Source organism: Furipterus horrens, unplaced genomic scaffold, assembly GCF_987537825.1.
Source record: "Furipterus horrens unplaced genomic scaffold, mFurHor1.1.pri manual_scaffold_3, whole genome shotgun sequence".
Classification (NCBI taxonomy): Eukaryota; Metazoa; Chordata; class Mammalia; order Chiroptera; family Furipteridae; genus Furipterus; species Furipterus horrens.
This window is the reverse complement of record NW_028327173.1, coordinates 104,990,634-105,005,153: the sequence shown is the minus strand read 5'-3', so window position 1 is coordinate 105,005,153 and position 14,520 is coordinate 104,990,634. Positions and strand designations below refer to the sequence as shown.

At 48.2% G+C, this 14,520-nt stretch overlaps 2 protein-coding genes and 1 pseudogene across 3 annotated transcripts in view; 2 read left to right on the top strand and 1 right to left on the bottom strand.

The window, feature by feature from the left end:
- Positions 1-4,171: 4,171 nt before the first annotated feature.
- On the bottom strand, positions 4,172-5,684 carry IMP3 (IMP U3 small nucleolar ribonucleoprotein 3). The gene has a single exon (XM_090269971.1). It carries the CDS (start codon positions 5,239-5,241, stop codon positions 4,687-4,689), a length of 555 nt encoding a protein of 184 aa, XP_090126097.1. The 5' UTR covers positions 5,242-5,684; the 3' UTR covers positions 4,172-4,686.
- A 672-nt stretch (positions 5,685-6,356) lies between these two features.
- LOC150015627 (U1 spliceosomal RNA) lies at positions 6,357-6,505 on the top strand (annotated as a pseudogene).
- Positions 6,506-11,056: 4,551 nt separating this feature from the next.
- The window catches only part of SNX33 (sorting nexin 33), a 34,547-nt gene continuing 31,083 nt past the window's right edge, over positions 11,057-14,520 (top strand). The window contains exon 1 of one of the 2 annotated variants that reach the window (XM_090269969.1): positions 11,057-13,744. In XM_090269969.1, the coding sequence (XP_090126095.1) occupies positions 12,277-13,744 (1,468 nt within the window). In that variant the 5' untranslated portion in view covers positions 11,057-12,276. The remainder of the gene's footprint in view (positions 13,745-14,520) is intronic. The other variant, XM_090269968.1, reaches the window with a different exon arrangement.

The following is a 14,520-nucleotide window of genomic DNA, read 5'->3' as shown; positions in this document are numbered from 1 at the left end:
CATATAGTCAGGACAGTATACTTCTTGCAGCTTCAATGTGTGACAATATTTGTGGAGTATTTGTCACCCAGAGAAGCTCACTGGGCCATGGTGTCCAGAGTCTTTATTAAGGCTCCATCATGCAGAAACAGTTAACTGCCTAAGAGGTTGATTTCAGTTTCCAGCCTGTCAGGAAGTCCAGCTACAGGACCCAAAGCTCCCACCCTACATCACATTGTTGGTGTGGCGCAGAGCTCCCACCCTAAGTCACATTGTTGCTATTTGGTCCCAGGACACCAGGCAAACAAAAACATTCCTATCAGACATCATGTTCCATGATGTGACTGCTGCCTTGAGACAGAACAAGATAGAAGCTAGGAAAATTCCTTGACAAGTGGAATGAAGGAAACTGAGATAAGAGAGTTAAACAAGGCTGAGCAGTTAACAGCCAGCTAATAAATCACAATATCTTATCTTCCCTAACCAAGGACACTTGATTAAATCATCCTGGTCAAAAAGATAGATAACAGAAACCCAGTTGGTGCCATTATTACCAGCCAAACCCCAGAATGAATGAAGTCAGGGAAATAAATAACAAAAAAAGCTCAATTAGAGCCAGACAAATCCAAGATAAAAGTAAAGCAGTGAAGTTGACCAGGGAATGATCCCAAACTCTTCTATATGCTCATTTTGATGCACCAGCATATTAAAGGACACACCTGGAAACCTATTGAATATCGTTGAAATCTTCCCCTAAAACTTCTGCTTTTAGAAAACAGATAAGAATCCTCAAGACAAAGGACCCAGTGTGTAGTTTCTCTTGAGCACTCGCATCCCCACAACCCCTTTCCTCAGATAGGTACTTTTGCTTTCTTTCTCCTAGCTCTAAAGGTTCCCAGGAGACTTGCAACCAGGGGAGGAGCAGGCAGTGGCAGCCTATCCTGAGCTAACCCCCTTAACCTGTCTCCAAGGGCCCTCCTTTTACCACTAACTTTCTCAGTCCATGAAGCCAAGTGTGGCTCACTTTGTTACTATGACTCCCTCTCCTCTAGGCATCCCAGTCTAGGCTCATTCCTGTTGCTGTGATCTTGTCTCTTCTATCTTAAGCCCTTCCTTTGTTTTGCTGCCCTCAGATTTAATAAATCTCAAAATCACTAGTGTCTTAAATTCTTTTCTGCATGAAGTCGAGAACCCACATATTCCAGCGTGCTCCCCCTCCTGGGAACACACCTAAGCCTTTCTTCCCTTCCACACATATCCTGAACTCTAAGGGTCCCCATGAGACTTGCAACCAGGGGAGCGATGGGGAACAGCAGCCGTTGCTGGGCTACCCCTGAACCTGTCCCCAAAGCCCCCTTTTCTCTGACTTCTCAGTGAGCTGACAGTAGCCCTGCCATGGCTCACTCCTTTCCCATAACGTTTCTAGAGAGCCAAAGCAGCCTGGCCTAGGTCTCTCCTCTTGCTTCTTCTATCCTAGGCTCTTCCTTGTTTCACTGTCTCCCGCTTTAATAAACATACTCTCTCTCAAAAAACAAACAAACAAACAAAAACACAGGAGACGAAACTTGAGATTGAATCAATATTAAGAAAATCTAGATGTAGTTGTCATCATTGCCTATTTCATGGAGAGTCTTCTGATAATATTAGCATGGGGAATAATTATGACATTTAGTCATAAACCTCATTCTTGTACTTTTTTTCTTGCTAGTAATTTTAAGGTCATTATGCAGCAGTTTGGGAAAGCTACTCTATGCTAGGAGAAACCGCATTATCAATATTTTGACAACCTTTGATAAAAGTTTTGTGATGTCTTTTTCTTGCATCATTTTCTCGTCTAACTTGATGCCAGTAACTTATAGAGAATTGCTGGGGATCCCCGACCTGCAGAGATCCCCTGGTGTCATGGATGAAATGAAGACTTCCCAGGCGGCTTGTGCTAGGGAAGAAAAGGCCAGCAAATGTCTGAGAGACAAATGCCTTGATTCCCTTCCTCCAAGGTCTTTTATTGCGAACAGTAAGATTAAGGGCATATAGCATGCACGTAAGGCTCATCAACCAATATTAAACAGTGCTGATTATAGAAAACAGATATTGTTCAGGGATAACAATTGAAGGAACAGTTGAAATCTCCCTCGGGTCAGGGTGTATTGGACACAAAGACTTCAGATGGCCATAAAATAGGGAGGGTAAGTTCATTTTGAGTTAAAATTAAAACCTCTGCTGCTGGTATGATAAAGTGATCAAATGAGGTAAAAGAACAGGGCAAGCTTCAAAGGACATAAAGCATTTTCTCATGGTCCAATTCCCACAGGGGCCCACTGGCTATAGCATTGAGGCACGTATGCACCCAACTTTCCTGGTTTTCCAGTCAGGTCTTACAGGCTTCATTTCCTCTGCCTGGCCTGTGCGGGGCTCCAAGTCTCAATACTTTCCCAGGGGGACCCTGACAAAGAATCTATGTTGTTTGTATTTGAATGACTTCAATATAATTCAGTTCCTTTTTTATTTGACTGAAAGAAGCACTAACAGGTCTTCAGTGTTGTTGTTTTAGAAGCCTAAAGTCAATAAGATGACACCCAACATCAAGATTTAAAAGCATGTAATCTGTGTGAAAGGAATATAAAAAAGAAAACAATGAGTGGTTCCGCTAGAGCATTAGTGCAGGGTGCATTAACTAGACTTGAATTGTAACATGTATATATTTTTAAATATTTTATTTATTTTTGACAGAAGGGAAGGGAAGGAGAAAGAGAGGGAGAGAAACATCAATGTGTGGTTGCCTCTCTTACACCCCGACCTGGGGACCTGGCCAGCAACCCAGGCATGTGCCCTGACTGGGAATGGAACCAGCAACCCTTTGGTTCGCAGGCTGGCGCTCAACCCACTGAGCCTTAGCAGCCAGGCTGAATTGTAACATACTCCTTTTTTTTTCTCCCAAGGGCACGTCATGGGTGATTGCTTAAAAGCCTCAAACACTTTATTCACAGCCTTTTTTTGGTTTTGTTGTTTTTAAATACACAGGTTTCCTGCCATCCAGGGAAAAAGGGAAGTGGTGTCTTGCTGCACGAGGGTTGGGGGGCTTGACTTGGGGCCCTGTCCCATCCCTTTGGCTGGCTTGCTGCCCCCATGGATTCCTCTGCTGTGGGATAAGGCACCGTGTGTTCTGACGAAGGTGTTCATAGCTGACTGGTGGACAACGAGGCGGCCTTCTCAGGGGCTGCAAAGCTGAGGCTGCTAAGGGGTAGAGTTGACTTGGGGCCCTGGGCTATAGATGTTGCAGCCTGGCATGTCTGGCACTGCTGCCTCCCTGCTGGCCCTGGTGTGGCGGCTTCAGGATGGGTAACATACTTCTTAATGTGCTATTTTAATTTTTAGTAGCAAATAAATGTGTATATAGGGCATCTTATTAATATTTGAGGCACAGTTGAGAGCTTTTTAAAAAAAAACCTGACACATCCTAAGTGTCAACTGTGCCAATGTGGAGTTTCTTAAAGGGAGCATGATTCCAGCTCCACTACTTATTGGCTATGCAGTCTGGGGTAACTTGACCCATTCCTGCCTCAGTTCCCTGAAAAGTAGAGAATACAGTAATTGGGTTCCCTACTTCATAGGGGTATTGCATTAAATGGTTAAGATATGTAATGTACTTAAAACCATGCCTGGCACGTAGTAAAGCATTTGTTATTTTCAACCCTTGCGCCTCATTCCCTTCACTGTTCCTTAAAGTGCTGCCTCACACCAAGGGGTATGGAGGAGGCACATGTAAAAGCCATTCCATTGGTCTTGGCATTCTATTTATTCTCCTTGTAGAAGCCTTGTGTAAAACAAGGTGTGCCCCTACTCTTCCTTCCAATTCTCTCCCACCCCTAATAATATCTAAGTTTCCAGGAACCTCCTGGGACACCTCTAACAGCTCGATGGCCAAACAACAGGAATGATATTTCCTGGGGCTGGAATATTAACAGTTCTGTGGGAAAGAGTTCTGTGGAAATTCATTCTGAGGAAGGGACTGGTAAACTGACAAATTTGCCCAGCCCCGTACAACAAACACCCCGCAACCTTTCACTTGTCACCCCTGTTGAAGGCTTCACCTAATTGCAGACAGCTGCTGACCCTTATTCCTTTCCTCTGGGTTCCTGAGCCAAGAAGGCCTACAGATACGACCTTATGTGAAAAAATCAGACAGGCAAAATTTTGCACTTACAAAGCATTTGGACCATTTATTGGCACTGAAAAAGCATTCATTTAAACAAGGGACGGGATACTAAACACTTAAGTCTCACCCATTTCATGAAAACTTAAGACCAAATTCTCCACCACTGGTACACAGCTTAATCACGAACGGGAGCAAGACTTAGAACTAAATGAACCAAACTGTCCCGCTAGGACATAATAAGCGGAAAGCGGGGGTGGGACAGAGTGCAAAGTTTCTGCTTTCACACTACAACGTTCAAGGAACAAGAACCCAATAGTTCCCCAACGCAGCACAAAACCGCTTCCCATTGTTTCAAAGCAGTCATTTAATTATCGATAGTCCAAGGGCTGAGAAAATTTCGTGAAAAACAGGGACATACCCTTTGGCTTCAAGTGTGACCTGCAGCTACGACTGGCTGACACACTTTCGGGGAAAGGCGCCTTTACAGAATCTCTACGATCAGGTCTCAGCTTCGCAACCTATAAAATGTAGCAGTGGCGGGGGAAGACCCGCTAGGCTTCCAGATCAAAGTCATCACGCTCCTCATTGTATTCCAGCACGTGCCGTTTGATCTTGGACGAGTCAACCCAGGTTACGAAGTCCTCCATGCTGCGGGTGACAAGAAAAGCGGGGTCGGTGACCACGTCGGGGCCCACACGCACGTGGCCCTGTTCCACAAAGGCTACGGCAGCCTGGAGGTGCTGCGCCATACGCAGCTTAAGGAGTACAGTGGGCAGGCGGCGGCGGCAGAAGGACGAGGCCGTGACGAAGTCGCAGAGCTCGAGCGAGCCACGTGTGGGCACCAGGCCGAGAGCATACAGTTTGTCCAGCAGTGCGGCCGAGGAGCGCACGCGAAACGGGTCGCGCTCCGGCAGGTCGCGCAGGCGCCGCGCCAGCTCGCGCACAGAACGGCTCAGCTGGTTGTAACGCGTGTAGTCTTCACGCCGCTGCAGCCGATAACGCCGCAACACGCGCAGCTCATGCAGGTTTTGGTCAGTGACCTCCCAGTTCAGGAAGTCCACCTGCTTCAATAGCTTTTGCTCGTGGAACTTAAGCTTTCGTACCATAATGGCGACTGCAGGCTCCCTAGGAAGCAAGACAGAGAGCGAGTTCCGGGTGCCGTGCGACGTCCGCCTGTGCGCACTAAGACCTGGCCGGCGCCAGTTTGGCCAATGAAAGAAATGTTCGTGACCACGCCCCCTACTTCCATTGGTCAGAGTGGGTTCACGCCCCAACACTGTGTCTCGCGTCTCTTCTCGTTCCTCACCCGAGAGTCATGGGATGCGGCTGTAGTGGTGGTAAATTGCCAGGTCCCAGCCCTCTAGTACGGTAATCATTTTTTCTCGTTCAGGAGACTCTTTCAGGGACTCCCAGGAGAGTCTCCCCGCAAGAGCTAAAGAGGCCAGTTGCAAGGAGGAGGAGGGAGGACGGTGCTTGTTTCGTTGGGTTTCCGTAGTGCTGACCGTTAGGTTCCTTTCACTTTGTTGAGGGCCTCCCGAAGTCTGCCAACCCGTGGGCTGACCTAGCAGTCCCCGCCCATCGCCAGAGCCAGGTTCTTCAACCCGCGGGCGGATCGGTTTTTTTTCCCTGCTAAATGGGGCTGGGCTGCAGCGAATCTGTGAAATACAGATGCTTCGGCCGCTTCCTACACGCACAGAATGGGGATCTATACGGGAGCCACCTGCATATCTGAATTTTGACAGGAGTGCCACTTGATTCATAAAACCCAGCAAGTTTGAGAAATTTGGATAGTAGGAACAAGCCCTGACCGTTCAGCGCGTACTCAAACGAATTTCCTTGACAGGGTGGATATCTTGGTCACCTAGTAATGAGTTAACAAAGGTAACCATTTTAGTTGTTTCTGTAAGTTATATCTGCGTGCAGGCTGCAAGACTAACCTCTTCATTTGCCCAAGCCTTTGACACCACCTAGCTTCTTGGTTGATCATTTTGGGGTTTTTTGTACGCTTTTCTTTCTTTCTTTTTTCTTTCTTTATTTCCTTCTGTCTTTTTCTTTCTTTCAAGTATAATACTTGGTATGGAAAATAGTATTTGTATCATATGTAAGTTATAAAGTACATTTAATACTTAAAAACCCAACAGCCAGTTTAAAATATTGTCACCAGGACCATTTCATCTACTGGCCAGTCTCCCAACCTTTGTTTAAAAAGAAAAATAGTTTTATACTTAACTGGCAGGACAGATACCATAATCATGAAGACGGTTTTCCCAGAGCAAGGCTTATCCATTGCACCCTGGATGTGCTGACCCCTGCGACTTCTCCAAATGTGGGAAACACGACTGCATAATTAAAAAAAAAATTTTTTTTTTAAATCTTCAACAGAGAACATTTTTTCCATTGCTTTTAGAGAGAGGAAGGGAGAGAAACATCAGTTTGAGAGAGAAGCATCCATTGGTTGCCTCCCTTACGTGCCTGGAGTGGGATCATCTGAGCAGGAACCTGGATCTAATTGCAACCTAGGTATGTGCCCTGATTGGGAGTGGGAACTGCAACCTTTCCATTACAGGATGTGGCTTCAAACAACTGAGTCACACTGGCCGGGACACTACTACATAATTTTCGGTACTGGAGGACTGTATTCACGCTCTCCCTGGCAAAGAAAAGAAAAAGAAAAATAGTTTTATCGTTACACATGCATCCCTAAATGTGCCTCCTTCTCACTCAAAGTGTAGCCTGTGGACCAGCAGAGAGCTAATTGTTTGGTTCCATTCAATTTATTAATCTTTTCTCCTGTTGGAATTTTTTGGAGGGACATTTTTTTTTTTTTTAGCAGTTCTGCCAGTAACATTCTTATAGGTCTTCCGTTGCCACATATACATAAAATAACTTCTAATATCTTGGAGCAGAATTGCTGAGTTGTAAAGTACATGCAGGTTCAACCTTACTAGATATTTAATGAAAGGGTTGTACCAATTTATAGTCCTTTGGTAGTGAATGACAGTTCCCTTTGCTCCTCATTCTCAATTATTAGTTTTTAAAGTTTTTTGCCAATTTCAGGAGTGTGTGATGGTATTTTATTGTGATTTTCATTTTCATTTCCCTGATGAATAAAGGTTTCATATGTGTTTCCTCCTTTTTGGAATGTCTCTTCATGTCTTTTGTCTATTTTTCTATTAGATTATGTGGTAAGTAGAATAATGGCCCCCCAAAGATGTCCACCCAGAACCTGTGAGTATGTTACCTTAACATGACAAAGGGGATTTTGCAGATAAGACTAAATTAAGGATCTGGAAATGATGAAATTATCCTGGATTATCTGGGTGGGTCCCCTGTTGTCACAAGGGTCCTTGTAAGTGAAAGAGGAAGGTGGAAGAACCAGAAGAGATATGATGATGGAAACAGAGGTCTGAGTGATGTGATTGCTGGTTCTAAAGATGAAAGGGGGCCTAGAGGAGAGGAATATGGTCATCCTGAAAAAGCAAGGAAATGGATTTTTCCTTCTGGAATCTCCAGAAGGAACACAGCCATGCTGACACCTTGATTTAAGCCCTGTGAGACCTAGTTTGGGTTTTTGATCTTAAGTACTGTAAGATAATAAATTTGCATTAAGTCATTTGGAGTAATTTGGGTCATTTGTTACAACAGCTGCAGTAAAAAACTTAGATTGCTTGCTCTTTTTCTCTAACTGATTTGAAGGTGTTCTTTATATATTCTGGATATTAATCCTTAACCAGTTTTATATGGTACAAATATATTCTCCCAGTTTGCACTTTTCTCTCCACTGTTCATATTCCCCTAGACTCATTCCCTTCCAGCTTTTGCTCAACATGTCTGCAGCTGGACTCTTGGCTGACTTCCTTCTCCCCAGATAAACATGCTAAATAAGTAAATTATATGTTAGCAGGTGGTGCCATGAAACAATTCAGCAGGATTCAGAAGGGCTTGGGGTGAAGATGGGCTATGATTTTAATTGGGGTAGGTCTTAACTGAAGTGGTATTTTATAGGAGTTTAGTTAGGTGTATATCTAGGGGAAGAGCATTTCAGAAAGAGGAAACAGTGCAAATGCCTTAAGACAGTAATGTGCCTGGCATGTCAGGAGCAACAGCCATCTTGGCTGAAGCAAAGTAGGCTAGGCAGGGAGGAAGAGGGACTCAGTTAAAGAAGATTGTTGGCCCTTGTAAGGACTTTTTATGCTGAGTGAGATAAGAACATTGCAGGGTTTTGAGCAGGGGACTGACATCTAACTTATGTTTTAAAAGGATCACCCTGGTGCCATGTTGAAAACAGACTATTGGGAGGTAGAGGTAGAAACAGATCATTAGGAAGCTGTTGCAGTGATCCAGGTGAGAAAGATGGTGGCTGGGACCAGGAGAGTAGCAGTGAGATGCTGATTAGAGAGGAGTCCCAGGATAATGAGGAAAGTCAAGAATGGCTCCAGTTTTTGGCTTGGCAACTGAAAAAAGGTACTTATCATCTGACATAGGGAAAGGTGCCAAGTAGAACAGATTTGGGAAGCAAGATCAGAAATTTAATCTTGGCCATGTTGGGTTGGACATGTCTATACATCCAAGGGGAGAAGTCAAAGAGAAAGAGGTGAATTTGGAGTTATAGAGAAAGGGGTGGGCTGGAGAGTTAAAACAAACAAAAGGGTATTATTGGTAGATGGATGATGTTTGAAGCTGTGAGTCTGGGTGAGAACATCAAAGGAGGGAACATGGATAGAAAAGACAAGAGGACTACAATACTGTAGTCACTCTAGTGTTAAGAATTAGTGGAAAGAAGAGGATGAATGAGGGAAGTAGAAGGAAACCAGGAGGCTATGGTTTCCCCAAGGCATGGGAAGAGGGAAGGAATTACCAAATTGGTCAAATGCTACTGGTAAGTTGAGTAGAAGGAGGACTGAGAATCACTATTAAGTCATCGATGACCTTGATTAGTTTCAGTGGAGTGTGAAGGTGAACGAATGGCTAGAAAGATTGAGAAAGGGTTTAATTATAGGCAGCTGGTTGGTATAGGTGTCATTTTGATGAGTTTGCTGCAAAGGTGAGCAGTGAAATGGGCCAGTAGTCTGTGGGGGAGAGGAGTCAATATATATATTTTAAGATGTGGGTTAATTCTTCCCTTAATACCCACATATTGTTGGTTGAAATTCCTGTCTGTTCTACTCTGTGAACTCCCAGATTTTCTTCTCTCCAGCCCATTACCCCTACCCTTACCATGTATTCAGGCTCTGGTCATAGAGACACGAGGCTAAACTGAGTCCTTAGAATCAAGGCTGCTCCTATAAAGGGGGACAAGATTTTATGGTTATTGGTTGAGAGACTTGCTGTACTATTCTCTCTTCCCATCCTGGGGGCTCCAGGTTCACAGTGCCAACCTTCCTTTAACAGGGCTTCCCAAGGAGCAGCTCAAACTGCCTCAATTTATTGATGCAAAAATTCAGGTTTGCCTGACAGTTCTATTGCTCTATGCAAATTAATACCTGAGCTTCTGGGGTTTGTACAAAAGACTTTATTTGGGTCAAATGCCAGCCCTGCACAGGGAGGGAATTGGATCTATTCACTGCACCAATGAATTTGAGTTTTGGAGCCAGAGGCCTGCAAATCAGGACCCTCAAAATAGCCAAAGGTGTCCACCTCTAGCAGTGCTGTCTTTTGCCAGTTAATCTGCAACAAGTGGGGAGAGTGAGAATGAGGGGGAAATAAATCCTAGCTAGAGGGGTAGGTAAGGCTCCAAGGCATATCTAGGAAGGGAAGTAGGAACTGAAGCTTTTGCTTCACAACACCTTCAGTAAGCCTTCCTTGATCCTTGCTCCATTTGGGCTGGGATCTGTGCCCTCCCAAGCACATTTCATGGGACTGGTCGGTCACACACTAGGCAGGGAGCATCTGTCTATTTCTCCAGATACACCTGAGCCCCTGGAAAGTAAGGACAATGTCTTATTCCTCTGCAACCCATGTACCTGATAATAAATACACCACTTAGTCACTGTTTCCTTGACTGCATGACTGAATGAATGAGACAGTGACAGAAATGGATGAATTGAGGTCAAGAGGGTGAACTGTAAACCCTCCAGGGCAGGAACCCACACTGCTTTGTGCTGTAATCCCAGGGCCCCTGCACAGTGCCTGGTAGTCAGTACCCAAAATGTTCTGAATGGGCTGACCAACCAAAGGTCAAATCCCCCTTACCTCTTCCTGGAAGCCTACCCTGACCTCCCCTCACTCCTCGCTTCTGCTGCGGCTGGCCAAGAGAGAACACCAGGTGCCCGACGCTGCACAAAGCAACAGGAAACCATGTTGTGCCTGGGCTTGTTTCTGTCGTTACAAGATGTCGCTCAAGAAACTGCCATGAAGAAAATTTCCCAAGGCAAGGGTGCTCCTGGCTCTGTCTGGCTAAGGTGCTAGGACCCTCAGCGGCCATTATCCCAAGCCACTGAAGCCTCTTCTGTGAGGGTGCTGCCAGCTCTGGGAGCACCTCCAGAGAAAAATCCCGGGCTGCACCACCACCGCCCAGTCCCGCCGGAGCTGGGGTGGGGAGCGCCTGTGACTCTCCAAGCACCCTTCTTCAATCCCCTTCCACGGACACGGCTCTGGCGCCCTCCTTGCAGCCCCTAACTTTGCAAACTTTCGGAGTTCTCCAATGGCGTCACGGAAAAAGCAGGAGGGTGAGTGGATCCCAGGAGGCGAGGAGGCGGTGGTGGTTGGTGGTTGACAACAGGCGCTTAAGACCCTCAGGGCGAGAGGTTCCTCTCCGCGAGGGCAGGCCGTTCTTGAAGGCTCGGGGCCCCCCCGCGCTCCCCCTTCCCCCCAACCTGTTCCCGAATCGTCTCCTTTCTTTCAATTCCCGATCTCAGAGGAGCTAGTGAGGGGCCACCGTGGTAAGTAAGGGGCAGACAGGCCGGGAGGGCGGAGCCTTGGAGTCTGCCTGCTTTCCCTCCCTGCCTCCCTGCCTCCCTGCCTCCCTGCCTCTCCCCCTCTCCCCACCCTGCACCTCCCCCGCGGCTGTTTCCTCCGTTTTCGGACGCCACCTCCCGGAATCGCTTTTTTTGGGGGGAGCTGGCCACTTGCTGGCTGTGCGAAGGGTCTGCAAGTGCCGGAGGAGCGGGCTGGGGCGCAGCCTGCCGCCCACCACCGGACCCGCGGACCAGAGGAGGCCGCCCGGCCCACCGCGCCGTCTGCTCGCCGGAGCTCACTCTGCAAACTCCTGTTGAGTGTGTGGTGTAGGGCCGGGCGGGGGGTCTGTACTGCGGCGCCAGGAGGCCTACCTTTGGACGGGGTCCTCGGACTCAGATCGGGTCAGCCTCAGGCTCATAAACTGCTGAGTAATTAGGCAAACAAAAGAGGCCACTCAGCTGGTGGAGAGAAGTCGCCTGAGCGCCACTTCGCCCCCTTCCTTCCCTTGGGTGGGGACTGGTCAATTGGGCGAGGAACGGGCACCCTAGCCGGCTGGGGTTCCCCTGGCCCTCCTGGTCGGAGATTGGGCGGCCTGTTGTGTAAGCCTCAGTCCTTGTTTTCCCGGCCTGGCTTGTTGGGAAACTGGACACATCCACCCTTGGACTCAATTCAGGAAGCCGCTGCTTTTCTCCTTGCCCATCTTGGATTTTCTGATTTTTGAAAAGCCAGTGGCTCAGAAGGAGGAGGAAGGAAGAAGGAGCAGATCTTAGGAGGAATGTGATAGTCTTCCAAGGCCTGAGGAGTCAGAAGGAGCTGGGAGCCAGAGCTGCCGGGGTTCTGGAACTGTTTCCAAGTGATTCTCTTTTGTTTTAGAACGCCGTTCCAGTGGAAAGTGGAATTCTTGCCCTCTCAGAGCTGATTTCTCCAAGTCACTTGACTTTTCTTCTGGGAGTGGGAGGAGGGAGAGACTCCCCTTCAGGGGCTTCCAAGGGAAGGGAGAAAAACTATGGATGTGAAGTCCCCCTGCCACCAGGCATGTGCTGGGAGATGTGGTAGGGAAGTTTCTGGGCCATGGGCACAGCTTTGAAGAGGAGGAGACTGGACATCATCTCTGGGTGCTGAGACCCGCCTTAGGGGCCAAGAGACTAACCTGCTGGGGCAGACCTTGGTTTGCTAGTACCTTCTTGGACACCTCAGTTCTGGGCAGGACCCTCTCCACATCTTTTTGTACCATTGGCCTAACCATGGCACTAAAAGGCCGAGCCCTCTATGACTTCCAGAGCGAGAACAAGGAGGAAATCAGTATCCAGCAGGGTGAGGACCTGGTCATCTTCAGCGAGACCTCGCTTGATGGCTGGCTGCAGGGCCAGAACAGCCGCGGTGAGACAGGGCTCTTCCCCGCCTCTTATGTGGAGATCATCCGTTCTGGCACCAGCTTCAACCACGCTGACTACTCCAGTAGCCCTGCAGGCTCTCCAGGCACCCAGGTGAGCTTGTATGACAGCCCCAGTGTGGCCAACCCTGGGAGTGGTGGGGGTAGTGGCTTCCTTTCAAACCAGGGCAGCTTTGAGGAGGACGATGATGACGATTGGGATGACTGGGATGATGGATGCACAGTAATGGAAGAGCCACGGGCTGGTGAGATGGGCACCAATGGACATACCCCACTCAACCTCTCCTACCCTGGTGCCTACCCCAGCCAGCACATGGCTTTCCGGCCTAAGCCACCCTTGGAGAGGCAGGACAGCCTGGCATCTGCCAAGCGAGGCAGTGTGGTGGGGCGCAACCTCAATCGTTTCTCATGCTTTGTTCGCTCTGGAGTGGAAGCTTTTATCCTGGGTGATGTACCCATGATGGCTAAGATCACTGAGACATACTCCATTGAAATGGGCCCTCGTGGCCCCCAGTGGAAGGCCAACCCCCACCCATTTGCCTGTTCTGTAGAGGAACCCACCAAACAGACCAAATTCAAGGGCATCAAAAGCTACATTTCCTACAAGCTCACACCCACCCATGCTGGCTCCCCTGTCTACCGGCGATATAAGCACTTCGATTGGCTCTATAACCGCCTGCTTCACAAATTCACTGTCATCTCTGTGCCCCACCTGCCAGAGAAGCAGGCCACAGGCCGCTTTGAGGAGGACTTTATTGAGAAGCGGAAGCGGCGGCTCATTCTCTGGATGGACCACATGACCAGCCACCCTGTGCTATCCCAGTATGAGGGCTTCCAGCATTTCCTCAGCTGCCTGGATGACAAGCAGTGGAAGATGGGCAAACGCCGGGCAGAAAAGGACGAGATGGTGGGTGCCAGCTTCCTCCTCACCTTCCAGATCCCCACAGAGCACCAGGACCTGCAGGATGTGGAGGATCGTGTGGACACCTTCAAGGCCTTCAGCAAGAAGATGGATGACAGTGTCCTGCAGCTCAGCACTGTAGCATTGGAGCTGGTGCGCAAGCATGTGGGGGGCTTCCGCAAAGAATTCCAGAAGTTGGGCAATGCCTTCCAAGCCATCAGTCATGCCTTTCAAATGGATCCCCCCTTTAGCTCTGAGGCCCTCAACAGTGCCATTTCTCACACGGGCCGTACTTACGAAGCTGTTGGCGAGATGTTTGCTGAGCAGCCCAAGAATGACCTCTTCCAGATGCTTGACATGCTGTCTCTCTACCAGGGTTTGCTCTCCAACTTCCCTGACATCATCCACCTGCAGAAAGGTAAGAGCCAGTGCAGCGTGTCTGGAGACCGGTACTGAGTCTGCACTTTGCTGGACATGGGGATGTGAACGTGGCCTCCACAGAATGGAACAGCTCATCATGTCTTTCTGTCTCTGTCTTGTTCACTCATTCAACAAGTATGTTGAGCACCTACTATGTGGCAAGTGCTGTTCTAAATGTAGGGATATTATTTTGAATAGATCTGGTTCCTGTCCTCATGGAGCTTGCTGTTTACCTTCTTGTTGTCCTTTCCTTCCTTTCTTCATTTTTTTCCTGTTACTATCTCCTTTTCTCATTTATACATTATACAATGAGCCCTTCAAGGTAACAGGCTGGGTCAGGGGACACGAAGATGGCCTGGGCCCAGACTTTGCCCTTGAGGAGCCCACACAGATATAGACCCAGACAACGAGCACAATGTGGCCAGTCTTCCCACTGCCTCACAAGCTCACCTCCCTTCAGAGTCTGTTCTTACCACTGCATGTCCTATCTGTTAGTTCCCAATCTGTGTACAGGAAGGTCGTTGTCCCCATTTTACAGATGAAGAAGGTGGTGTCCACAGAAGAGTGGTTGCACAGGGAGTCCATGGCTAAGCTGGGACGATCCCTTCCTCCTGTGCCTCCCCAAGCACACATCCATGTTGGTCACCTCCCAAGCCTGGCCATATTTTCACTTCTCACGGACCCTCTGTAGGGGAGGGACAGGATGGGCCTCTGTTACCGTGGGGCTGTGAAGGAACTGCCAGGGAAGTGACTCATCCCCGGTCACCCAGGGGC

Coding starts and splice junctions, on each gene's coding strand:
- IMP3 (XM_090269971.1), bottom strand. CDS start 5,241: ATGGTACGAAAGCTTAAGTTCCACGAGCAAAAGCTATTGAAGCAGGTG.